Source organism: Notamacropus eugenii, chromosome 2, assembly GCF_028372415.1.
Source record: "Notamacropus eugenii isolate mMacEug1 chromosome 2, mMacEug1.pri_v2, whole genome shotgun sequence".
NCBI classification, from domain to species: Eukaryota; Metazoa; Chordata; class Mammalia; order Diprotodontia; family Macropodidae; genus Notamacropus; species Notamacropus eugenii.
In genome coordinates, this window is record NC_092873.1 from 329,051,002 (window position 1) to 329,076,285 (window position 25,284).

General features: G+C 41.5%; 1 protein-coding gene and 1 pseudogene across 2 annotated transcripts in view; one reads left to right on the forward strand and one right to left on the reverse strand.

Annotated features, from left to right (window-relative positions):
- LOC140530444 (surfeit locus protein 6 pseudogene) overlaps positions 1 to 21,445 on the forward strand; it is a 40,575-nt pseudogene extending 19,130 nt beyond the window's left edge.
- Positions 1 to 25,284, reverse strand: part of CACNG4 (calcium voltage-gated channel auxiliary subunit gamma 4) — a 116,567-nt gene that overhangs the window by 50,425 nt on the left and 40,858 nt on the right. Inside the window, exon 2 of one of the 2 annotated variants that reach the window (XM_072645473.1) lies at positions 23,081 to 23,196. The exons of the other annotated variant lie outside the window; for it this stretch is intronic. Within the exon in view, the coding sequence (XP_072501574.1) occupies positions 23,081 to 23,132 (52 nt within the window). The 5' untranslated portion in view covers positions 23,133 to 23,196. The remainder of the gene's footprint in view (positions 1 to 23,080; positions 23,197 to 25,284) is intronic. 2 annotated transcript variants of the gene reach the window in all.

Here is a 25,284-nt window from a genome sequence, read left to right on the forward strand (position 1 = left end):
GATCAGGACTTATATTTACTGTGGAAGCATATGAAAAATAATACACTCTCTCTTCAGCTCCAGACCCCAGCCCCAATCTGTAACGAGAGAAAAATGACTGCTACTCCTTTATGGCTTTTCGCTTCTCCCATCTTACTTTCTTACAGTATATTCAATAAGACATTATCTCAGGTTGATGGTCATCAAGGTTTTATAACAGTAGTTTAAAGAGCATAGACACAGAATACCAGCAATTAGATAGTAATTTGCCCGAAAATGGCTGCTTAGAGCTATAATGAGGAGAAGACAAAAATTGTTGTGTGTTTTTTTTCTCATTTCCTCTTTCAAACTTCAAGAGGAAAAGCATGAAGTGCAGGATCAACTGACAAATTGGAAAACAGCTTCCCTGGTGAAGGGATGGATTGAGGAAAGAAAGTGCTATTAAACAGGTTAATGTTCCAATCCTACCCCAGAGTATAGTAGCCACCATCTTGCTCTTGCCAGCTTGCACCTAGTCATGCCACATGGCTTGTGACTTCATTTGGTTAGTGTATTCCTTCCCCCTTCCTGCAATGCCCACCCCTCCCTTCCCCCTCCCTGCCATTTTTCTTCCGTGCCTTAGGAAATTGATGCTCAGAGAGCTTAATTAACTTATTCAGGGTCGTATAGTTAGGAAGTGTCTGATTTGAACTCACATCTTCTTGACTCCACATCTAGTCAGTCCTGCTACTTCCAAAACATCAATTATCTCTGTGAAGTTAGGTAGCAAAAATCTTATTGGATTCCATTTATATTGTGGACAAACTAACTACTACTTAAAACAATAACAACAAAACAAAACCTTTCAAAGGAGTACTAGTAGTAGACATGTAGGAGTACACTAGTAGTAGACATGGTAGTCAGGTGACTAAGGTTCTAGTCTAGGTATTAGACCCCCATCCACTCCAGATCAGCAGATTCATTAGACCCCTCTCCTGCACAGCATACAGGGCTTCATTGTTCATCTACCACTTCAGTGGAACCATGCTCCAGGACAATAGTACTCTGATATTCTCTGGGGATAAGATCTATTCTAGCTCTTGAAGCCCAAGGCAAGCCAGTCAGCCAGATAGCCCTTTTGATCAGATTCCCATATATCTTCTTGCTCTTGCCTGTTCTGAGGCAGGCCTCCTTGGACCTCACAGGACAAAGCATCACTTTTCTGCTACCAGGTTGATTCTCAAAGGAAGACTTTTACAGTCTAATCTGATGCCTTCTCCAAAGGATCTCTCTCCATCCATTTAGACTGTGCCGAGACACACTCCATAATAGTATAATTCCATCCCCTTACACTCAACCCATGCCAGTGATTCTGGCTGCCAAAGTACAAGTGCTGTTCATAATAACAATGATGAAAATAGTAATAGCTATAATTTAGCTGGACATGACTGAAATGACTGAACAACAACGAAGTTTTACAAAGTATTTTACAAATGTTATCACATTTTGTCTTTATTACAACCTTGGAAGGTAGCTGCTATTATTATGCCCATTTTACAGATAAAGAAACTAAAGAAGATACAAGTTATGTGACTTGCCCAGAGTCACACAGTTAGCAAGTGTCTAAAGCTAGATTTAATTTAATATCTTCCCTTCTCCAGGTCCAAAACTCTATTCACTGGACCATCCCACTCGCAACTCACTGTTCCTTCCCTTTATATTCACCTCAACCTCAACTTCACCCTCTGAAGCCCCCCTCCTGATCTCCCTGCCCCTTTCACTGTGCCTTTTGGAATATCAGCTCTGCAATGAACCAATTGCCTTTTGTTTGAAATGTATTCCATCTTTGAGATCTGGCTCCCTCCTGATGACAATGCTTCCTTTACCACCCTTTCAAGTACAGGCTACTTTTTCTTTCATATTCTGATCTTCACTGAGGGAGTCAGAATACTTCTTGATCTCAATGTCAGATTTTCCCACTAAAATCTGCACTAAATCATTTTTCTTCCTTTGAATTTCATACCACCCTAATTTATTAGTCAATCCAGATCTTCATGGCTGTTACCCATCAGTGCCCAGGACAATACTAATAAAATGTTCACAGCTTGCCTCAGAGTCCTTCTCTCCTCCTCATCCCCATCTTCATTCTAAGAGCTTCAATATACATATTGATTGATGATCCCTCAAATACCTTATTATTTTTTCCTAGTTCCTCAATCTAATCACTTCTCATGATTCATTCCTCAATTCCACCTTAGCTATACACAGAGATGATCATATCCTTGCCACTTCCCAAATTGTTTGTTCACAAACTTTGAAGTTCCTTTATTTAATCATAATTTTTATCATTCCACATTTCCCTGTGTCTTATGATCTTGAGCCCTTTTCTTCATTCTCTTTGTACCTTCCTTTTTCTCTGCTACTCAGTTGTCTCCAAGGATATCATCCCTGCCCTGGTGATACACTTTTTCCTTCCCTATCTTGACCTCTTGGTGAACTAACTCAACTCTACATTATCTTCCAGTATCAAATCCCTTTGTCTCATCTTGTCATTGATCACATTTTGTAAGACTCAACCTTGCTTCGCTGTCATGACTCTACTTCTTTGTTATCATGTGCTTCTGTGTAGGACTAGAGAAAAATTTTAAGGCAGCTGATGGGGTGCACTAGAAATTTATGTCTGTAATACAACAGTGAAAAATCTCAGCCAAGTTTTCACTGAAGCAAGGCAAACATTCCATTTCTCTCCTTGAGCCTCCCATGGTATCCTTTCCCCTCTCCCTCTTATGTTAGGATTTTGCAATTTTTGACAAAATTGAGGCCATTTGCTGAGAGCTCCTCCTCCTTTTTCCTTTTCCTCATCTCATATCATTTGAACATCTTACTCTACTACCTCCTCTTTTTAGATGAAGATTTGACTCTTCTTTCCTAAACCAACTTATCTACAGGTATCCTTGATCTCAGCCTCTCTCAATTTTCTCCAACAGATTTCCCCTACTATCTCTCTTACCTTTGATTTTTCCCTGTCTATTGACTCTCCTTCCCTGTGGCTTACAAACACACTCATGTTTCCCCATCTTTTTAAATATAAAAACAAAAGCTTGATCCTACTTTCCTTTCTAGTTATCATTCTGAACCTTTAGTCCCTTTCCTGGTTAAACTCCTCAAGAGAGTAGTCTATAAGTGGTACCTTCATTTCCTTTCTTCTACACCTGTAATCTGGTATCCAAGTCCATCATTCAACTGAAACTGCCTTCTCCAAAGCTACCAATGATCTGCCAGACCTAATAAGTATTTCTCAGTCTTTATCCTTCTTAACTTCTCTGCAGCAATTGAGACACTTTTCATCACCTTCTCTTTCCGAATATTCTCTCCTCTCTGGGTTTTTGTGACACTGCTCTCTCCTGTGTGTCCTTCTGTCTGTCTGTCCACTCCTCTCTATGCTGTCTCTCTTGGTGATGTCATCAGTTTCAATGGGTTCAGTTATCATCCCTAGGCAGATGATTCCCAGATCTATATATCTGACCTTCATTTCTCTGTTGAGCTGTAGTCCCACATCATTCACTGCCTTCTGAACATCTTCAATAGGATGCCTGCTTTTGCTGATGTTATTTAATAATTTTTCAGTTGTGTCTAACTCTCTGTGACCCTATTTGGGCTTTTCTTGGCAAAGATACTGGAGTGGATTGCCAATTCTTTCTCCAACTCATTTTACAGATGAGGAAACTGAGGTAAACAGTAAGTGACTTGCCTGGGCTCACACAGCTAGTAGTTGTCTGAGGTTGTATTTGAACTCAGGAAGTTTTCCTGACTCTAGGCATTTTATCCACTAGTGGCTCTAGGATGTCTGATAGATACCTCAGACTCAATATTTTCCAAAACAGACCTATTATCTTCTCCCTCCCCCTAAGTCCTTCTTTCTTCTCCACTTCCCTATTCAAGGGAAGTCATTTCCCATCATTTCCCTAATCACCCAGGCTCAAAATAATAATGCCACCCTCACCCCCTTCCTTTGATGACCACTAATTCATTACCAAATCTTGTCATTTCTTCCTTCACAGCATATCTCATCTGTGTCCCCTTCTGTTCACTCACACAACCACAACCCTAGTTCAGGCCTTCATCCCCTTCTCCTTGGACTGTTGCCATAGCCTTCTATGCCTCAAGCTTTTCTCCATTAAAATCTAACCCTTTCGCCACATATTGACTGGGTGACCCTGGACAATTCATTTAACCTCGGAGTGTCTTAGTGCCCTAGACAATCATCTACGACTATAAGTTTTGGAGAAGGTACTGACTTGCATTAGTAGGAATTCCCTATGCCAATGAAATCATAGATCCAGTCCCTATCCTCTTCTGTTCTGCAATTACGAGGCAGTAATTTCCATCCCTTTCTCTCCTACTGCATTTATTTCTAGATTTTATTTTATTTGCTTACTTTAATTTGAGTTTTAACTTCTTTCCCTCCCTTCCACCCATCCCCTCCCCACTAAGAAAGCAACTTCCCTTTTTTCTTAAAGACAGAAACACCTCCTCATGCCTTAGGTTTGCCTTTCTTAACCCCCTCTGTGACTGTGAAAGGCAGAGGGTTACTATGGGGCCCTTGTGTCTTCACCTCCTATTAGAACTGAAGCACTTTATCACCATTTAGCTTCTCAAGGGCAGACATAAGCTAGCCTAGGATAAAGGTGGGAGGGATGATTATGACTATGGTTCCTTGTTACTTGAGTTTTTTTCTCTTTTGGGCTTCTTGTGCTATATTTTTCTTTGATCTGGAAGCTTGCTTGTTTGGATGCTACTGTTACCTTATATCTGGGTGGGCTGGTAGCCAATAGATATGAGGCCTCAACCTCTGCCTCCATCTTGGGCTTCTTTCTGTCTCCTGGCCTCCCTGTGTTAGCCTTGGCCCATCTCTGTCTCTTTCTCCCTGCATAATCTTTAATGGGGAGTTGGTTTTGTCCCTTGCTCTGGCCCTAAATGGATGTGGGAAATTATATTCATCTCAGTTCTTCTGACCTCTCAGCATCTTCACCCCCAGGCACTGAGCTGACCTTGTTTCTGGCTATCATTCCCAATCTTCCCAGGAATGCACAGCTGGGCTCTATCTCCCTGTACTGTGACCTATGGGGACATGCTGTGCCCCCTGTTTCTATCCTGGTGGGCCAGGATCCAGGTCTTACCAATTGGCAAAGTTCCTATTAACTTCTCCCTCCTCTGGAGCTTTGCTGTTCAGAGCGTCTATAAGCTCCCAGCACCCCTGGAACATTCATGCTCAGCGTCAGTGAACTTCTGGACCCCCTGGAGTATCTGGATTCAGATGTATTAGTCAGAGCTTGAGGTGAGCTTCCTTGCCCTGGCCATCATATTGTACAGCCCTATACTACCGCAAAGAAGGGCTTGTTTCTGTTCCTCTTTGGTCATCTTGATCATTATTTAATCTGGTGCTCTTTTAAGATCTTTGTTAGAGGCTGGAACTCTTTGTAGCCTTTCAAGTCACCATCTTATCCAGAAATATGGATAGCTTTTCTTTCACTCAGTCAGGGAAATGGAATTTTGGTGAATTACAGAAAGTGTTCTGACACTTGAAAGCAAAACAGTTCTTTATGCAATTCTCTTTCTTCAGACTATTCCCTTTAGCAGAACCTTAGGGCTCAGATATAGTTCAGTGTCTCTTGATGGCTTCTCAGGACCCCCATCTAACTCTGCCAGGGTACTTCCCTGCCTTTTGCCTGAGAAAAAATTTTATATAATAATAATGATAATATCATTACCAACTCATTTCTGTAGTGTTTGAAGAGTTACAAAGCACTGTTATCTATATGAGATAGTCACATGGGTACTATCAAATGAGATAACATGAAGTGCTTAGCACAAGTGCCTGGCACATAGTAAGTGCTTAATAAATGCTTGTTCTCTTGTATCCTTTCCCCTTTCCTGGTGGAAACTTGTGATTCCATTGCTGTTGGAAACTGTGAAAACACTGTTCACTAATACAGGACAGCAATTTTTCTATAACTGAGAGGTTAAATGAGTTGGTCACAGTCATACTGATAATATATATATATATATATATAATCAGAAGTAAGACTTGAACCCAGAGCTTGAGGACTGCACTGCTAAGTCACACTATCTCTCAGTCAGTGAAAGTATTATTAACCCCATTCTAGAGATGAAAGAACTGAGGCTCTGAGAAGTTGGATGTTTTGCTCTTGGTCTCCTGATTCCCTGTCCAGTGTTCTTCTGATGTCACCATCCTGCCTTTTAAAACACATGGCTTTCCCTCTCAGCCTGCATTCCCCAACAGGACATAACAAGGATAGAAGGGATATCCCTTTTGCCCCTCGGGGTGGCTGGCTTGCGGAGAGTAGGACTGGAGATATCTAGGTGGGAAAGACCTCCCTTGGTCCAGTAACCTAAGTGGTATATATCTTGTTACAAGATATATATATATATATGCTAAATATACCAAGGACTGCTTCACTAGGGTGCTGGTTGCCTGCTTGTGGGTCCCTAGATCTTCTAGATCTCTCTCCTCTTAGTACAGCTCTCAGTAGCAACTCCCTTTGCCAGTCTTCTGAGGTTTTTCACCCCCTGCTATAGTTTAAGACTTTCTCTGTATCCAGAAAGCATCCCTCAGAAAGAAGCTAGCCTGCTGAGAATTCCCTCTGCTCTTTCCAAGGATCCACTCTCTCAGCAACTTTCTCAGGTGTTCTCTGGGATTGCTTAAGAAAACAATCTTAAGTAATAGTACATAATGCCTGTCAAACTCTTAGCTTCTTTTGCTCTGCCCTGAGGCAAGGCATAGGTTCACTGACTCTCTCTGGGCTCACAGTGAACTGTATTCATGAAGATCGAACTCCTGGGTGTGCTGGTTAGGGCCTTTTCCCTTTCATATGGCATCACAACATCCAGAGAACTTGAAAACAATCCCCCTCCCACCCACTGCATCCTCATGTATCCCCTACTTCCATGGGGCACCTGACACATATGGGAATGGAGTCCCAAGAAGACTCCCACGTTTTCCATAGTTTCCCAAGGCAAATATACAAATGACTTTTGATATTAACCATTGACAAGTCATTACAGCATGGTGGCAAGAGCTCTGGATTTGGAGTCAGGAGACCTGGTTTCTGTTGCTTAGCTTTCCTGTGTAACCTTAGGTAAAGTCATTTAATTTCTCTGGGCCTTAGTTTCCTCTTCTGTAAAACGAAGTGGTTGAACTAGATTAATGGATTTTTAACCTGGGGTCCATAAGCTTTAAAGGAACAAATTTGATAAATGTACTTCAATATGATTAGGGTTTTTGGTAATTCTATATATTTTATTTTATGCATAGAAATATTATTCTGAAACGGGGTTCCTATGCTTCACTAGACTGCCAAAGAGGTCCATGACACAAAAAATTTAGAACTCCTGAACTAGATGAACTCCATACCCCTTTTTGTTCTAAATTTTGCAATCCTTAAAACGTGTTCCTTATCGTTTGACCACTATTCTTTCAGTTACAAAACACCTTTCTGTTTCCAGCCTTTTTAATTCCCAGTTGACGGGTAATTTTTCCCGCTAGTATCTTCCTGGAAATCTGGATTTAGCATTAAATTCTCACTTGCATTATTGAAAAAGGGTGGCTCTTTTCCCTTGATAACACAGAGCTTCTTCAAGAAGTAGGGGGCAGAAGCCCTTTCTCCCCTCCTGGGAGTGATCTGATTGTTGCCAAAGGTACCATAGAAACAGTACAGGGAACAAAAGGGAGCGATTGTCACCAGGAGTTAAGCAGGTCATCCCTGAGCAGGATTAAAGTTAATGGAAGAGCCATATTACAGCTCCCAGAGAGTAAACCAGAAAAATGCAGAAGCCAGAAGAAACCTGGAAATGCAATTTTGTTTGAGAGATGAAAACACTGGGGCTCAGATGGATGTAATCTGGGTACTGGAAATGTGTAATGCAGCGGCATATTAATCAACTAATTAGGAAGGTAGTCAATGTTTTGACATCATTAATTTTATCTAAATTTTCCATGTGGCTTTTAATCTATTATACCCACCATCAGGTGCTGTCCCTTTCACATGCCCATTTAAAGACCATTTAGAAAAAGGAAGCAGCCTTCTTTAATCCATCTAAATTAAAGCCCACAGTCAGTCTTCTGAGGCTGCACAGGTTGACAGCCCAAGCTTGCATCCTCATTTATTTTAATGGTTAACTGTTGTCTCCATTTTCTGCCAGATGGCAGAGACCCGTAACAGACATGGTTCAGAAGATGGATGGAAAGAAATGGTCAACTTTTGAGCCAAGCAGATATCCAAGAGCAAGGTCTTACAGCCATGACTATGGCTCAAGGAGCTACCTTAGTGTCTGGTTACTGACCTGAGCTTGGGAAGATAATAGGTACCTTTGGAAATGCCTATAAAGAAATCAATTGAGAAAGCAGCTTTGAGTGGACAAATGATCTCCAGCAAATCAGATTTGTCCTGGAAACAAAAGGAGGTAGTAGAAGAGCAGGTTAAAGATCAACCATTTATTCTAAAGAACTAGAATCATTATAAAAGAAATCTGTTCACTTCATGTCAGGGACGATGGACTAAAACTCAGAATAATAAAATGTATTATGGCATGTGACCAAGATGGAAATGTTGAAATGTTTTGCTTTACTGAGCATTTTACATGTATTATGTTATATGATCCTCACAACTATCTTGGTAGATAAATGCCACTATTATCCTCATTCTATAGATAAGGAAATAGAGGCAAACAGAAGTTAAATGACTTGCCCAAGGTCATATAACTAGGAAGTATCTAAGGCTGGATTTGAACTCAGGTCTTCCTGACTCCGGGTCCAGCGCTCTACCCACTGAGCCACCTAACTGCCCATGATGATGATTAATGATGATAGCTAGCATTTACAAAGTACTTTAAGATTTTTTTTTTGCAAAGTACTTTACATATATTATCTCACTTAATGAAAAAAGCAGTTCCCTAGGAGGTGTGATGATGATTTCAGAGGCCAATTCTCCAAGGACGCAGAGTAGACTTTTTTGTTTTGTTTTATCAAGCTCAAAATCATTAACCCTTGGGATATTGTTAGACTAGAGGATCTAAGTCAGGGGTTCTTCACTTTTTTTTTTGTTATCATTCCTTTGAAAAGTTCTGGCAAAACCTGTGGATCCCTTCTCTGAAGAATGCTTTTAAATTTATAAAATAAAATACACTGGATCACAGATGAAACAAATTACATTGAAATATAGTTATCAATGAAAAAAACCAAACAAATAAGTTCATTGACACCTGGTTAAGATGACACCACAGACACCCAATTATATGGGTTCTCCATGCCTGTACTCTCTTTTAAGGTCATCCCAGTTTTCTCCTCTCTCCCTGAAGTGCCCTGAGAATTCAAAGATGTCTTATGGTAGGTGCACACTGACCCCAGATGCATGTTCACCATCTGGAGAGAGTGAATCAATGGGGTAGATAAAAAAACAAACAAACAAACAAAACAAAATCTTTTTACAAAATACAGTCATTGAGTCAGGATATATATGACCAGATGCAGCTCACCAGGACTCCCTCTGATCAATAATAGCTGGCATGGGAACAGAGTCTGTTGGGTCCAAAGAGGTACAATGCCCTTATTGACTAGTTTACTCATCAGAAAACAGTCCTTAGTGCATTTAGCCTGTTCCATCTAGAGTCTTCAAGACTAAGGCCTATGCATACTCTGTACAACTTTAATACCATGCTGGACAGAACAAGGAATATCTAAGATCTCTTGGTCTCAGTACTCCTGTGGTTACACCATACCACTCAAGACTGAGACCATATTTTATGCCTAGTGATAAATGACCAAGATCTCTGACCTTGGTGCTAACAAAAGTCAGAACACTTGCCCAGATAAAAACTATTCCAAAGGTCACATGGAGCTGGGAGTCAATTGAAGTTATCTCTTTCAGGAGAACAGCAATCAGGCGCATAAAGCCAGTTCTTAAAGGATTTGAAAAGCATCTGTGCTCCAAAATGTCTCTAAAAAATGCAATCTGAAAGCCAACCCTAAAAGTTTATAATCCCTTTGTTCACAACTTGCTCCTTGACCTAAGATGTTCTCTCCCTTGCCCACATTTCCCCTCCCATTCTATATTTCCTCATCCCTTAGCTACCACTTCTCCCCCCAAGAGGGACATCTGCCCCAGGTGACAAAAACCACATTTTCTAGTCCAGAATGTAACAAATCTTAGATTCCTCTGGGAGTCTGACTGCTTACCTTCTGACTTTTACCCACAGTCTAGGCAGAAGGATCACAGCTGACAGAAACTAGAGGTTGCTAATTAGGCAATGCCTTCCCCTATCTCCCCCTGAACCTTTCCCTTACTCAGGCTGTGATGGAGTCACTTGTACTTCTCCCATATGATCAGGGTCCACCATCCCTCCTCCTTGACCTTCAGGGAGATGATCTTCCCAAACCATCCAGGGAAAGAGGTGAACGTGAGGTTGAAAGGCATGTCTTGCATTTCTCTTAGGGATAAGGAGCCTACATGCTTTCAGTATCATGTGGTTCCCAATAAAACTGGAGTAGGAATGATTTTTTTCCCCTACAAGACTGTACTAGAATTTTGGTTAATCATAAGCACCCTCATTGGGCAACAGCATTAAGGAAGCACTTACCTGAGAAAGAACCTTCCCACTCAACCCCCTTATGTGAAACCAGCTCTAACAGGACCTGATTATTAAATTTTCAATGTGAGCATTGGCTGATTACTGAGGTATAAATGCTCACATTGAAAATGTAACAACTGGCTCCTGTGTGAGCTGGTTTCAGCACACCCAAAGAAGGGAAGAATGAAAGAAAGAACATTTATTAAGCACTTACTATGGTCAGGCACTATGCCAAGTAAGGGGCAGGAACAAATAGAAGCAGGTAAACCCACCTCTGGGGTGACAAGAAGACTAGCCCAGCCCATCCCATTCCCGGAAACTGGGTGAGGACAGTGGACCAGTGGTTTGTGCCAGAACCATTGTGGATGGAACCATCTGCAAACCAGGCACCAGAGTGGTCCAAAGTGTTCAGATCCTCACAAGGAGACATCTAAATGCCTATAGTTGAGAATGGGAAGGGGAAGGTAGAGGAGGGGAGGGGTAGGAAGGGAATCAATGGGGTCATCACCCTTGGTAAATCAGTAGTGACTTTTTCATGGAGAATTCTAGCACCATTGGATTCAGATTTGACCCATTCCTGGGGTCAGCTCTGCCCACCCTAATAAAGGTCATGTCCATTTTCAAGATAGAAATCTGAATAGCAACGTCTTCCTTTTTCTCCCCTCCCTATGCTTACAATTTTAGATAATTTGGATAAATCAAGGGGCTTTCACTGAGCCCTCCCCTCTGTAATAGAATGGGCTGACAAAACAATAGCACAAACTGAGACCTAACAAACCTAACAAATCCATCCCCATTGTACATGCCCTCATGCTGATTTATGACTACGACAGGCACATATTCTCCTAGTTGTCCCACCACCTTTTCCAGAGAGAGTTCTTTCCCCCCGATGTATCAACTCCCTCCAAACATCCTGCTTCCATAGGGTTTCCATGTTTAAACTGAATGGGGAACACAGAGATAAGAGTCACCTAACTACTGTGTCCAGCAGACTCCCAAAGACCTGAACCCTGCCTCCTACCCAATAAACGGTCACCTGGGCATTAGGCTGCCTATGAGAAAAACTGAATAAGTTTAAGGAAGTTGGTCCATGAATGACAGTCTTTAAATTCCATAAAATCAGAATCCAAAAGAATTGATGAAGGTGATGGAGGCTCTGGGGTCAAAAGACTCTTCTTTCTTCTTTTCACATTATATTTCACATCCAGGGTGCTAAAAAGCATCCGAAATAAAATGTCAGTCTTCCCCTTATGAACCCATGTCAGTCTCCCATTTTATCAACCAGATCCATAACTATTTTCCTACACAAGGTCTCCTGCCTTTTCATCCTTGTAGAGCTAGCCACCTATTGGAACAATGTTTGATACTGATGTAAGTCAAGGAAGGGTGTAAGGTTTAGGTTTTTTTCTGCTTGGGAGAATAATCCCATTCCATGGGAGGAAACCTTCATGTGTCATATAGTAATACAGATGTAAGGAGATATATGTGTGAAGGTGTAAGTCAGATGGTGAGGGAGAAGACTAAGGGGAGCCTCTCAATGTGGAAACACCCTCACCTACTAGTGAGCTGCTCCAGGGGCAGTTAGATATATAGGAGCGACAACGTGTGCATCAATAAAGGAATCCAGAAGAGGATCTTTCTGGTGAACTCAGAAGGCAATCCCCCCTCTCCCACTTTCATTCCAGGATGGCTTTGATCTACTTTGCCAACCTATCTTCTCTAGTCTAGGGAATTTTAAAACTTGCTTCAGGTTATCAATCTCTCTATTTACACTTTCTCTTGTATATAGACTTTGATCCGACTAATGAGCACAATCACCAGGAGTGACCAAAAAGGCTTGGAGTCTCCTGGGGGAGGAATCATTACTGCCATTTCCCTGCATGCCTTTTGCTGGATGTTTTCCCAGACAGATTAGTTTCTCCAACCTCTATGCCTGATGCTCGCATTGATTATGTGAGAAGGGTTGGTTAGTGGCCACTGATTTCTTTTCTATAAAGGGGAGTAAGTAGCACAATAACAAGGGGGAGAGAGCAGAGGGGCAAAGGGGGATAGTTTATTGGATATACTACAGCCAATACCAGGATCTTTTGAACACAGGGGAAGAAAAGAGCTTTTCTGCTTAGATCATTCCTCCTGTCCCCAACCCTTTTGGGAAAGAGATAAATATAGACCTCAGAGGAGCTGCTCAGTTAGAAGAGAAGTATCTTTGTCTCATTAGGAGAGAAGGCAGTGTCTCTGAGGGGTGTTAGGATTATCTCACCAATCACTGTCACTGTCAGAGTGACGAATTCCTTTATTAACCTCAATGAATGCAAATCAACAACTTATCATAGTCTCTCAGAAGGGAAGAACCTCAGGTGGAGGGGAAAATATCTAGGTACCTGATATCTTCTCACATAGCACCAAGATAGAGGATGCCACATAAATTTCAAACCTGACTTCCTCACTCCTTTTAGCATCTCTCCTAGAATTCTCTGTGAAATGCTTTCCAGAACTTAATCAATAAGCATTTCTTAAGCACTTATTCTGGGACAGACACTGGAGATACAAAGGAAGGCAAAAAAAAAATAGTCTCTGCTCTCATGGAACATGCATTCTTTTGGAGGACACAACATGGAAATAACTAGGTGCCCACAAGACATATTCAGAGTAGAGGGAAGGCAATCTGAAAAGGGAAGACAATTAGCAGTAAGGGAAGAATTCCTGCAGAAGGGAGAATTGGAGTTGAATACTGAAGGAAGTCAGCAAAGCTAAGAGGAAGAGATGAGAGAGTGGAGCATTCCAATCATGGACAACAGCTAGAGCATGAAAAGATCAAAATTAATATTACCTCAAATTTTTTGATTCTACAATGTAACTGATTTTATGCTGTACTAATTTTATAATGGAGTCTAGAACTGTTTAGGTCCTTGAGTTGAGATCAGGAATTTAGCTTTCCAGTTGACTTAAAGGTATCATTAAAAGAAAAGTTGTTATCTACCACACCTTTAGCCCCTGAGCATCAGTTTGTTATCTTTAAGCCACAGCAAGTTAACTTGGTGCTATTCCTAAAAGATAGGTCATCTGTCCTTGACAATCTTTGTACAATTAGGGGAGATTTTGTCTCTTCCAAGGAGACAGTAAGTTTGATAGTCTTCATCCCCTGGCAAAAATTACAAGATGCAGATGGGTCCCATCAAACAATTAACATAACTTAATTGTCAAAAAGAGGGGTATTTAGCCTCACTTGAATGCCAGTCCCCTTTTTTTAATATAGCCAATTGTACTATTCCATGACTATCTACTTTCTTGGAGATCACTGACTTTACTGAGATGGCCAATCTGATCCACTTTGTTAACAGTTTGTACCCATCGCTGTTAATAAACTGATTTTGTTTGGAGTATGTACTGAGATACATAGACTGAGGTCTACCTTTATTGAATTTGCTTGAGACATGCAGAAGCATTGAGATAGGAGATGAAGAGTTATGTTTGAAGAACAGAAATGACACAGCAGCTGTATGATAGTGTGGAGGGAGTAAGGGAGAAGAAGAAGAAGAAGAAGAAGAAAGATGGGAAGATATCAGGTCATCAAGAGCTTTAAATGTTAAATAGAAGGTTTTACAGCTGTTTCTGGGAGTAATAGAGAACCAGTGGAGCTCATTGAAAGCTGGGGGGAGGGAAGGAAAGGTGTGTGCAACATGGTCAGACTGGTGCCTTAGAAAAATCATTTGAGTACAGGATTGATTGGAGTCAGGAGAGACTTGAAGCAATGAAATGCATTAAAATGCTATTGAAATACTAATGTTGTGTTTAATGGTGAAAACCTATTAATGTGTGTAATGGTGAGGACCTGCTAATGTTGTGCCTAAATGAGAAGGGTACCTGAAGAAAAGATATTGAAAAGTAGAAATGACAATATTTGACCATGGAATAGATATGTGAGAAAAATAAGAACAAAGAGCCAAGGATGACACTGAAATTGTGGACCATTGTCTGGGCCAGTATTAGGAAATCTGAAAGGGGAGAGGGTTTGGAGAAGAAAAATAATGAGTTCTGTTTTGGACACATTGAGTTTGAGATGCCTCTGGGATGTTGGATTCAAGATGTCCAAGAAATGTGTGACTGTAGCTTAACAGAGAAACTAGAGATAGATAAAAGGTATAGGAATTATCTATATGGAGATAATAATTGAATTCATGGAAGCTGATGAGGTTATCAAGTGATATAGTATATTGTTAAAAAAGGAGGCAAAGGACAGAGCCTTGGGGGACATCCATGATTATTGGGGCATGACCTAGATGAAGATACAGCAAAGAAGACTGAGAAGGAGCAATCAGATATATACGAGCAAGGACAATATTTCATTACCTGTCATTAGGAAAACCTGTCATTAAAACCTAGTGAGGAGAGAGTGTCCAGAAGGAGAAAGTGATCAGCAGTGTCAGATGCTGCAGAAACGTCAAGGAAGAAGAGGATGGATGAAAAGTCAATAGATTTAGTAATCAAGAGATTATTGGCTCCTTTGGGGTGTAATGTTAATGTAAAGTTAAAGATTTTCCCTTCCCATTATTAGACCTCAGGTGAGCCCATTAAGGGGAGCTTGATTGGGGGAGGCTTGTTTCCTTGAAGACCCATACCTTTTGTTAATTTCTAATGAGGCACTGGTTCTCAAGGGTCATGATGCCCACCCTCCCCCTCTGAAAAGTGTATATATACTCAGTTTTGCTTTAGGGCTTATTCTTTGGAAGTATTTGTTTGACCAGATAAGACTCTGGGTATCAGCTAAGGCATGTATGTAATGGTCAGACAGTTGGATCTGCCTGTTGATCTGTGGTGTATGTATTGCTTATGGTCAGACAGTCAGAAGCCCTGTCTGTTGGTCTTTATTTCTCTACTTGTATTTTCTCTGTTGGTATATGTGTTTAATTAAAGTGCTTGTTGATCCCTCGAAAGTTGCTTTCCTTTTACAAAAGCAGATCTAAGAACTTCTATGGCAGGCCCTCCTGTGACTGCTGGGGTCCTTGCTGTTACATGGGGAGGGCTGTTTCATTTAAATGATGGGGCTGGAAGCCATATTATAGAGGGTTTCAGAGAGAGAGAAAAGGAAGCAGAGGCAGGAAGTGTAGGTGGTTTTCTCAAGGAATTTAGCCTGTAAGGGTAGGTAAGATAGAGAATTAAAGCTAGAAGGGGTTGGTTGGATCAAGTGGAGATATTTTAAGGATGGGGGAGACATGGGAGTGTTTGCAGGTGACAATGAGGGTACTGGTAGCTAAGAAGAGATTGAAAATAAGAAAAGAGTAAGGGTGATAGTGGGGGTAATTTGCTGGAGAAGTCAGGAGGGGCCGAGGGCACATATGAAGGGTTTGTAGTCACAGTTCTAATATGTCATTGGCTGAGGGATGCTAGATTGTATCTCTATAGCAACACGGGTACAGAAAACCTCTGATCTGCTTAACAATCAAGGAGGCCCACCCTGTGTTCAAACTTCAGAAGCACATCCACCCAATCCTGAGCAGTAACAGATAGGGAAAGACCCACAGCAAGACACAGCCTGTAATCAGGAGAAACACTGTAGAAGAGTCTCACTCTATGGTACCAGAGGAAGCAGGATGTTCCTAAGGAAATGGGGACTTAGTCACATGAACGGTATAATACAAACCATCAAGGGCCCTCAACTCTTTCAGATAGCAAGCTTTCACTTTGTTCTCCATCCCCAACCCCCTGGGGTCTGTCTCTAGATCTGTACAGGATAAGCAGGGGACTAGTTCATCCTTAAAGCGACAAGCCTGACTGATTCCCACCTGAACCATCTGAAAAAGAGACACAGTTCTCCTATCCTGACTGTCTAGACTAGAGCATCCTTCATTAATTTCCTAAATTTATGGAATTCAGCCTCAGTAAACATATCAGTGTGTTTTCATTGCTTATAAATGAACCCATCAAGCTTTTTATGCCATGGACACCTTTGACAGGTGTGGTGAAGCCTATGGATTCTTTCTCAGAGTAATGCTTTTAAGTAAATAAAAATCATATAGGATTATAAAGGAAACCAATTATACTGAAATATAGTTATCAAAATATTATTAAAAATAAGTTCACAGACTTCCTATAAAAAACCCTAGATAAAAGCTTCCTCTCTTCTCCTTTTGGTTTTGTTTAATGTAAATACTCAGAAAAGACATAGTTATCCCTTCCAAGTTGGAGTAGTCAGGAGTGCAGCACTCCTGTGAGCTGGAAAATCCACGTAATTTTTTTGTCCCTTTCTTTATACCAGAGAAGAAGTCTGAATTTTTCGTTTCTCTTTTATGGGATATTCACAGCACTTTATTGTAAAATCTGAGTTGATATATTATAATACTATGCATATATTTTATGCATTTCTGAATTTTTAAACTTTTCTTGTGTCATCTGCTTGCCTTCACATGTTGTCTGTGTAACTTTTGCAAAACTCCTCCAAAATTCCCATTTAATTTTTTATGCTGACACATGATATATTGAAACAGTGATGGGGAAAATTACAATGTGGAAAGGATAACTATACATTGATAGGTGCAGCTCTCTAGGTCCCCAGCCATAAGATATACTGAGGTTGTAACCTTATTTCTGCCCAAGCCTGGAGAGGTTTTCCTAAAGGACAGCCCTTTGACAGGTGACACGTATAAGAGAGAATGATTTTTGATTGTCTGAGACAGATGATACAATGATGGTGTTTATCTGAGTAGGGGGGCAGACTTCCTGGAGAGAAAGAAGTTGGGAGAACTGGTAGAGAAGCAACCCTGGTGAAGCCTATTTCAACCATTTCTCTTGATTTCCAGATCATGCCACTCTAGACGTTGCTAAGAGCAGATTCCCTTTGGCGAGATGATTCTCTCTGTTCTTTATTGAGCTGAGATCTTATCTCACTCCTAGAAGAACTCATTTACTTTTATGTATTCTTTGTTCTATTTTAATTGGAACAACACTAATTTCCGTTTACTGACTACTTTGATAAAGAGTTACTCTTGATGATCTTTTGTGTAACTAACATTTGGTAGGAGGGAGCTAAGTTGGGAGTAGAAATTCTCCCCTTGAGAGTGTTCAGGGAAAGTTTTTATTCTGACCTTTTATTGTACCTTTTATTCTGTTCCCTCTACTGTACCCCTAGACTAGTAATATTTGATGTGTGGTAGAGTGATATAATTCTAGCTTGATACCCCTGCTTGAAGACAGTGCAATATAGGAGAAGTCATCCAGCCACAGAAATCCTGGATCCAGCCTAAACCTTTTCCCACTCCAATACTGGAGGTGTAGGCACAGCCTTTGTGCTCCTCAGAAAGGTAGAAATCACAGTCCCCCTTGGAGATTAGATGGGCCAGATTCCAAACCATATATCTATCCATGCCACACATGGGCCAGTTATCTTTATATTACTCAACCCAGCCACATATATCTATCTCTACAATAACAACAGCCTGTAGAGAAATAAACAGTCTGTTAGCTCTGAAGATGTACACTCTCTTCTCGATGCTGGTTTATATAAGATTCACTAAAAAATGGGTCTCTGTGAATTTATCCCGTTCCCATTCCAAGGCTCCATGACTTAAGGACGAGACATTCACTTTAAACCATTAACACCATTCAGCTCATTCCCTTAGGGCCCAAGACTAGAGCACAATGAGTAACCCCTAAAAATCAATGGGAAGCCTATTTTAGAAGTTCACTGGCATTGATTCTCAAATTTATTTGTTTCAATGAAGAGTTTGATGGCTGGGGTTGACTATACTTGCTCCACATGCCCCACTGAAAGTGACCTTCCAATCTGTCTCTGTCATCAGAGTGATGAAAATTTCTTATGTGTCATATTCCCCTTCTCTGTCTCTCCTCTTTTTCAGGTACTGATAGTGTGGAAATGTAAAAAAGCCAGAACAATAGTGACACATGGGTGTAATAGAATATTATTATGCTATAAGAAATGATGACCAAGAAGAATTCAGAGTAACATGAGAAGACTTAAATAAACTGATGCAGAGGGAAGAAATTAGACCCTGGAGACCACAGTAACTGTAGCAATTGTAAAAGAAAACAATACAAAAAGACATTCAGAATCAGATTAAGTACAATGTCTAATCTTTGTTTCAGAGAATTTATGATAGAGCGCATTTCTCTCATTCATATACCTTGTCTGTTTAAAATTCCCTAACTGGGATGGTCTCTCTTTCTTTGTAGCACTTCTAGGGGGAAGGACTTATTCATTCATAAAAGCTGGCATCAAATGATAAAGGAGGGGGAAGTCCTGAGGGTCCCCTCTCTCTTCCCAAAGGTTATGTGACCCTGAAAAATGGACTTGGGGTTGGTCTATTTTGTTTTTCCTTTTTAGTTTTAGCTTCAGGGAGTAGTGTGCAGGACCTGGGATGGAGCTGTAAGGATCTTGATACCTAGGAACCTAGAACATATTTGTAGCCAGTCTAGCAGAGAAGTCCTGAGAAGTCAGCATCCAGGGACACTAGCCTAGGGAGATGTGGACTTGAATTTTGTGGGACTAGTGCTATATAGGAACCTAGTTAAGCTGTGAGCCTAATCCCTCCCCTCCCACCTCTCCTTAGAGACTGAGCTAGTATAAGTGTTAATTATGCCTCCCTCCTGGAGCTGGGGGGAAATGTTTGTAAATTTGTTTTTGCTAAATTTTGAAATGAGCATTCCTTTGTAAAAGATAATTTGATTTTAAATGGTTGAATGGAACTGGGATACTTAGGTTTCTAAAACTGGGGGAATGCTGCCACCAGTGGAGGCTCTACCAGTGGCAGAGAGTAAGAAACCCCACCCTTAACCCTGGGGGAGGAGTGAAATGTAACAGCAAACCCAGTCTTTTTACGTGCGCTCTGGGATCCAGTGACATGGGCTTTCTTGCTCTTCCTTGAATGAGACACTTTTTCTCTTGACTGAGCATTTCCACTGGCTCTCTCCCATACCCAGAATTCTCTCCTCCCTCATTCCTGTCTCTTGGCTTCCCTGTCTTCCTTGAAGTCTCAATTAAAATGCCACCTTCCCTAAGAAGTCTTTCCTAATTCATTTCAACACGCATGCTTTCCATCTGTTGATTATCTCTCATTGAATCTGTATACATCTTGTTTGGACGTAGTTATTTGTATGTTGCCTTGTTGTGAACAAGAGCTGGTGTTTTGTTTTATTTTGTCCTTTCTTTGTATCCTCAACCGTTAGCACAGTGCCAGGAACACAGTAGGTGCTTAATAAATGCTTGTTGACAAGTGTGGAATGTCAAAGTCATTGGGACAGTTAATTTTGAATCATAGCTTTTCTTTGTTACAAGGAGAAGCAAGGTGCTAAGGTGGCTATAGCACTGACACTGGAGTCAGAAGGCATGGATTCAAATCCCACTTCTCATGTTTACTAGTTATATGACCATGAACAAATCTCCTAACCCATCAGCCTTAGCTTAGCGCCTTTCTGTGAAACATGGATATAATGTTTGAAGTATACACCTTACAAGTTTTTTGTGGATCTCAAATCTCAGAGTATAAAGCACTTTACAAATTTTAAACCATCATCTAAATGTCAGATATTAAGGGAGGATTCTATGGAGGAGTTAATTAAAATTTCTTGTGGGATCCCCTCCCACTCTGCCACGGCCAATTGAGCGTAGCTCTCCAAAGACTCAACAATCCTCTAGTCCTGCCTGCCCATGTCAGTTTTCCAGGAGAGAAGTGACCGTGTGCCTGCCAGAGGCTGGTCCAGGACCAGTGGAAAAGCTCTATGTCTCTGAAGGGGCAGTTGAGGTTTTCTAACAAGATTCAGTGATTCCTTCCCTTTCCCAGTGGCGTCACTGGTGGCCAAAGACTCCTACCTGCAGAATCTAGCTCAGAAAATCTGTTTCCAGCAGACACTGGTGCCACAGAAATGAAAATGGCCTCCCAAACCTGGTGTTCTAGAAACCAGTGGACCCCCAAAGAAGGAGAAGAAAAAAAAGAAGGAACAGAAAAAGAAGTTCCAGAAGCAGGATGAAAAGGCCAAGAGTGTTCAGAATAAGCCCTCTGACAACAAGCAATCTGAAGCTCCTAGCACCAAGAAACCTGCAGTCACAGCAGGGAAGGCAGGCTCTAGCTCCAGTGGAGGCTCCACAATCATTCCTGCAAGCAAGCCAGGCTCCTTCCTAGCCATGGACATTCTGTGCCAGTGGCTATACGAGAAAATACAGGAGGTCAGTGGTCAGGGCCACATCTCCTGCAGCACTGGAGAAGAGGTAACCGAGGAAACAGGATCAGGAGAGGAAAAAGCAGAAACGCAAGGAGCTCAGGGTCAAGGAGAAGGCAGCCAAGGCCGAAGAAGCCAAAGCTGAAGTCAAGGAGGCTAACCCAGAGCCCCCAAAGGAGGATCCTCAGGGCCTGACTGAACTGGTGTTCAACAAGTTGGAGGTAAGCGAGGGGCCAGTCAGTAAGGCCCAGAAGAAGAAGGAAAAGAGGCAGGATGTGAAGGGGGACCTGAGACCCCTGCCGGAAAGAACTATAAACAGTTGTTGGAGCGTGTGCGGGCCCCCAAGAACAAGCTAGAGGAGCCGAGGGAACAGAATGAGGAGAAGGTAAGGGAGAAAAAGGCCAGAATGAAGTGGACAAACCTTCTGTACAAGGCAGAAGGTGTGAAAATTCATGACAATGAGGAGCTTCTGAAGGCAGTCTTGAAACACAAAGAGAAGCGTGAGGCCAGAGGAAGCGGCAATGCATGGCCCATGGTTCAGCAGCAGCAGAACAAGCGGCTCTGGAACTTGCTCAAGAAGAAGGTGGCCAAGATAGATCGTGGAAAGGCCAATGCTGGCCAAAAGGGCCGAATCCTGCATGAGGACCTAGAGAAGGCAAGGTTCAACTGAGGGATTCCAGGAGACCTATCTCCCTAACCACAGCTGTGCATTTTCTCTCCACTCTGGATTCCAGCCCATGGTTACCCCATGAGAGAGGGTCGAGTTTGTTAAGTGCCTGCTATGTGTGGAACATGGCAGGAACAAGAGGTTCAGTGATAAAAACTAAAAAAATAATCTGTCTTCAAGGAGTTTCTTAAGACACAATTCAAGTCTTCCATAAACCTTTTGGCTTAATGCTGTCCTCCTAGCTGTCTGTGCATGGGGGTTGCTTCTGCAACCTTATTTTCCCTCCTTTCCATCTCCTCCCCATTCCTCACTTCCCAGTAACCTTCAGCCCATCTCTAGGACCCCTGAAGTGGGTGACACAAGAGCTTGACATCTATCCCAGCAGGGCACAGCGCCCTGAAAGGTGTAAAATATAGGGGCTGCCTGTAGGTTCTCCAGTCTGGTAGGAAATTTACATAACTGGCCAAGAGTGTAGGACTACTCCTGAATTTCTTAAACTTCTTGGACTCTAGAAAACCAACAGAATAGACTCTCTACCTAGGTTTAAATTTTTTTTTAACTTTTTTTATTGTAAACTGGACAAGCATTAGCAAACGTAAACATTTTCCATATTAGAAAAAAGAAGAGGAAAAGAGGATTGTATATGAAACTGTGAACTTCTGTTATGCTTAGAGTTATAGTGGTTAAATCTTAAGATACATGGTGGTTACAGGATCCAAGATCCAAGAATGAGGGAAATTTCTCCAGTATCTCCTTCCAGGAGACATGTTGGCCATCACTTGGATTGAACAGTCCCATTGGAAAGTTAAATGGAGAATTCGGTTAGGTTCCTTTCCTACCTTGTCCCCTCCCAATTACCACTACAGAAGCTGCTGGACCAACCTGCTTGGTTCTCATGTAGGATGGAAATAATTGTGTCTGGAGGTTTTAGAATAAACAAATTCTAAAAAAAAAATTCTTATGGGTGTATGAAATAAAGGGCATTGATAAAACATGTAAAAAAATGCCATAGTCACATGAAGGTTAGAAATATCATGAACTTTAGTAAAACAAATTTAATCAAAATGGATAGGAAACATAAATAAAGCATCATACTTTTGATGAGACTCTGGTGAGTCTTAATATTCTAGGTAAGTCAAAGACAGATTAGGATTTAAGACCAAGCAAATCTTTGCATTAATTGACACACCTGCTCCTAATATTATTTTACCCTATTCATTAGCATATGATAAACTCAGTTGCTTCGAGTGACTGATTTGGGGGCCACCTGGAGTATCCCCATGACCCACAACTTGACAATTATTTATTTATCATTTAACTACACTTAGTCACTCTGGATCTCAGTGTCCTTATCTGAAAAATGGGGATAATACCTGCACCGGTGATCTCACAGGGTGGCCCTACATGAATTTAAAAGAGCTATGTAATTATGAACACCTTTTATTTTTAATCTCATATGCAATAACAGGGGACAGGAATAGTAGGTGAAGTGTTTCTCTGAACCTTAGTTTTCCAATATGTAAAATTAGGGTAACAACCCCCACCCTCTATTTATTATAGAAAGGCAGGATAGGAATAGGAGAAAGAACCCTGGAAAGGGTAGAGGAGAGTTCAGATTCCAGTTCTGCTATTTATTACCTGTGTGATATTGGGAACGTCTCTTAACCTCTCTGCGTTCTGGTTTCCTCATCTGTAAAATGAGGGTTTGGAATTAAATAACCTCCGAGTTTCCTTTGAGTCCTTAATTCATGTGGCTGTAACCAAGCAGATAAACTGGACTCAGGAACAATAAAATAAAACTTACTAGAGAGAAAAGATTGGACATCATGATTGTCAACATCAAATTCTATGTACTAAGGGATTCCTGACAATCTGTCATTTCAGTTGAGTAGCCAGCATGCAGAGAGAAAAGCCCACAGAGGCAGAGGCTAATTATATGTCCCCCAAGCCATGGTACTCCCCAGAGAAACAGGAAACTCTTTTCTTTCCTCTCCAGGCTGTCCTCATGGCTCTGTAGATTTGCTGTACCATATCACAGAAACCCCTTTATTCTGGAAGTTCACTCCAGCCCTGGACTTCTTAACCCCCTGGGACTCTTTCTTCTGATTTAACTGGTTTTCCTGAGAAACTCCATTTTCAGGAAAAATGCCCAGGCCAGCCATGTCTTCATTCCTCTTCAGGTTCTCCTCCTGACTATGGGTCTATTTCTACCACAATCTCTCCCTTCCCCCTCCTTTCAGCATCCTTTTATGTATTGTCTTGTTCCTTCAGGCCCAGTTCTGTCTTTCTTTCAGCTTGCATTTGTATTTGCAGAGCTGGCTTAGGGGTGGGGAACCTGCCTTGAGGCCACATGTGGCCTTCTAGGTCCTTGGGTGCAGCCTTTTGACTGAGTCCAATTTTACAGATCAAATCCTTTTATTAAGAGGATTTGTTCTGTGAAGTTTGAATCCAGTCAAAAGGTTGCACCTAAGGACCTAGAAGGCCACATGGAGGCTGCAGGTTCCCCACCCCTGGCTGGCATATAATAAGAGCAACTAGGTGGTGCGGTAGATAGAATGGCAGCCTAGTGTCAGGAGTACCTGAGTTTAAATCTTACCTCTGCCACATACTAGTGGTGTGATCATCAACATGTTATTTCCATTCTTACATCTGCACTGGGCAGCTAGGTGACACAGGGGATAGAGTGCCAGACCTGAAGTCAGAAAGACTCATCTTCCTGAGTTCAAATCTGGCCTCAGACACTTACTACCTATGTGACCCTGAGCAAGTTGCTTAACTCCGTTTGCCTCAGTTTCCTCATCTGTAAAATGAGCCTGAGAAGGAAATGGCAAACCACTCCAGTGCCTTGACAAGAAAATCCCAAATGAGGTTGCAAACCATCGGACAATCTCCAATCCAGGGCTTAATAAATCCTTGTTGACTTTATCTGTAGTTTGAAAAAGAGCTCAGGACTTGGAGTCAGGAGAGACTCAGGTTTTCACCAAGTTTTTGATGGATCATCTGTATAATAGTGAACAAGACATTTCAGTCTCTCTGAGTCTCAGTTTCCCCATTTCAAAATGGTGACACTAATACCTAGAGTAGCTGTCTCACAGGACTGTGATGGGGATCAAATAGGAACTAGTATGGAAACCTTTGTTTGCCTAATGTCAGCTGAAAGCTCAGTACTGAGCAAAACCTGGGAAGAAGCCAGAGTGTGATATCCAAGCTTCCATTATTTATTAGGAATATTTTTCTCGCCAGCTAATCCCAATTCCCAGATTTCACAGAAGCTGCCTTCACTTCTTGAACTGATCCTTTTCTCTTCAACACCCATGAATAAAAGCCAGGGAGCATGATTTGCAAAAGGTAGAGAAATATCAGGAAGATAAAACAGGTCAAGTTAATTTCACCCTCTCCAAACAGAAGAGTGAGTGAATGCCAGGACCCAGGGTGCTCTCCACACTACGGGCATGAATATTTTACAGTTAAAGGATCTGAATCATGGATGTTGTGCCTTTAGATACAGTGGAGCAGCTTCATTTGAAATTGGCCTTTCAAGAGGAGAGAGAAGTATTTGCTAAAGACAGATTTTAGAGTCTAATGGACTGTAGCACTATGCCCTCTAAGGCCATGCTCACCTTGACACAATTTTTTGCATAATTCAGGGAGAAAAAGTTTCCATGTGCCAATCCCCATGAAAGGGATATGATCCATGTCCATGATCCCTTCCAGAATATGTTTCCCTCCAAATGATCTTAATTCTATCTAAATTGTAACCACTCTCATTTTTTTTACTTGCCTTACCCCAATCCTTCTATAATAATAGTAATAAATAATAGTGATGATAAAGCTAACATTGT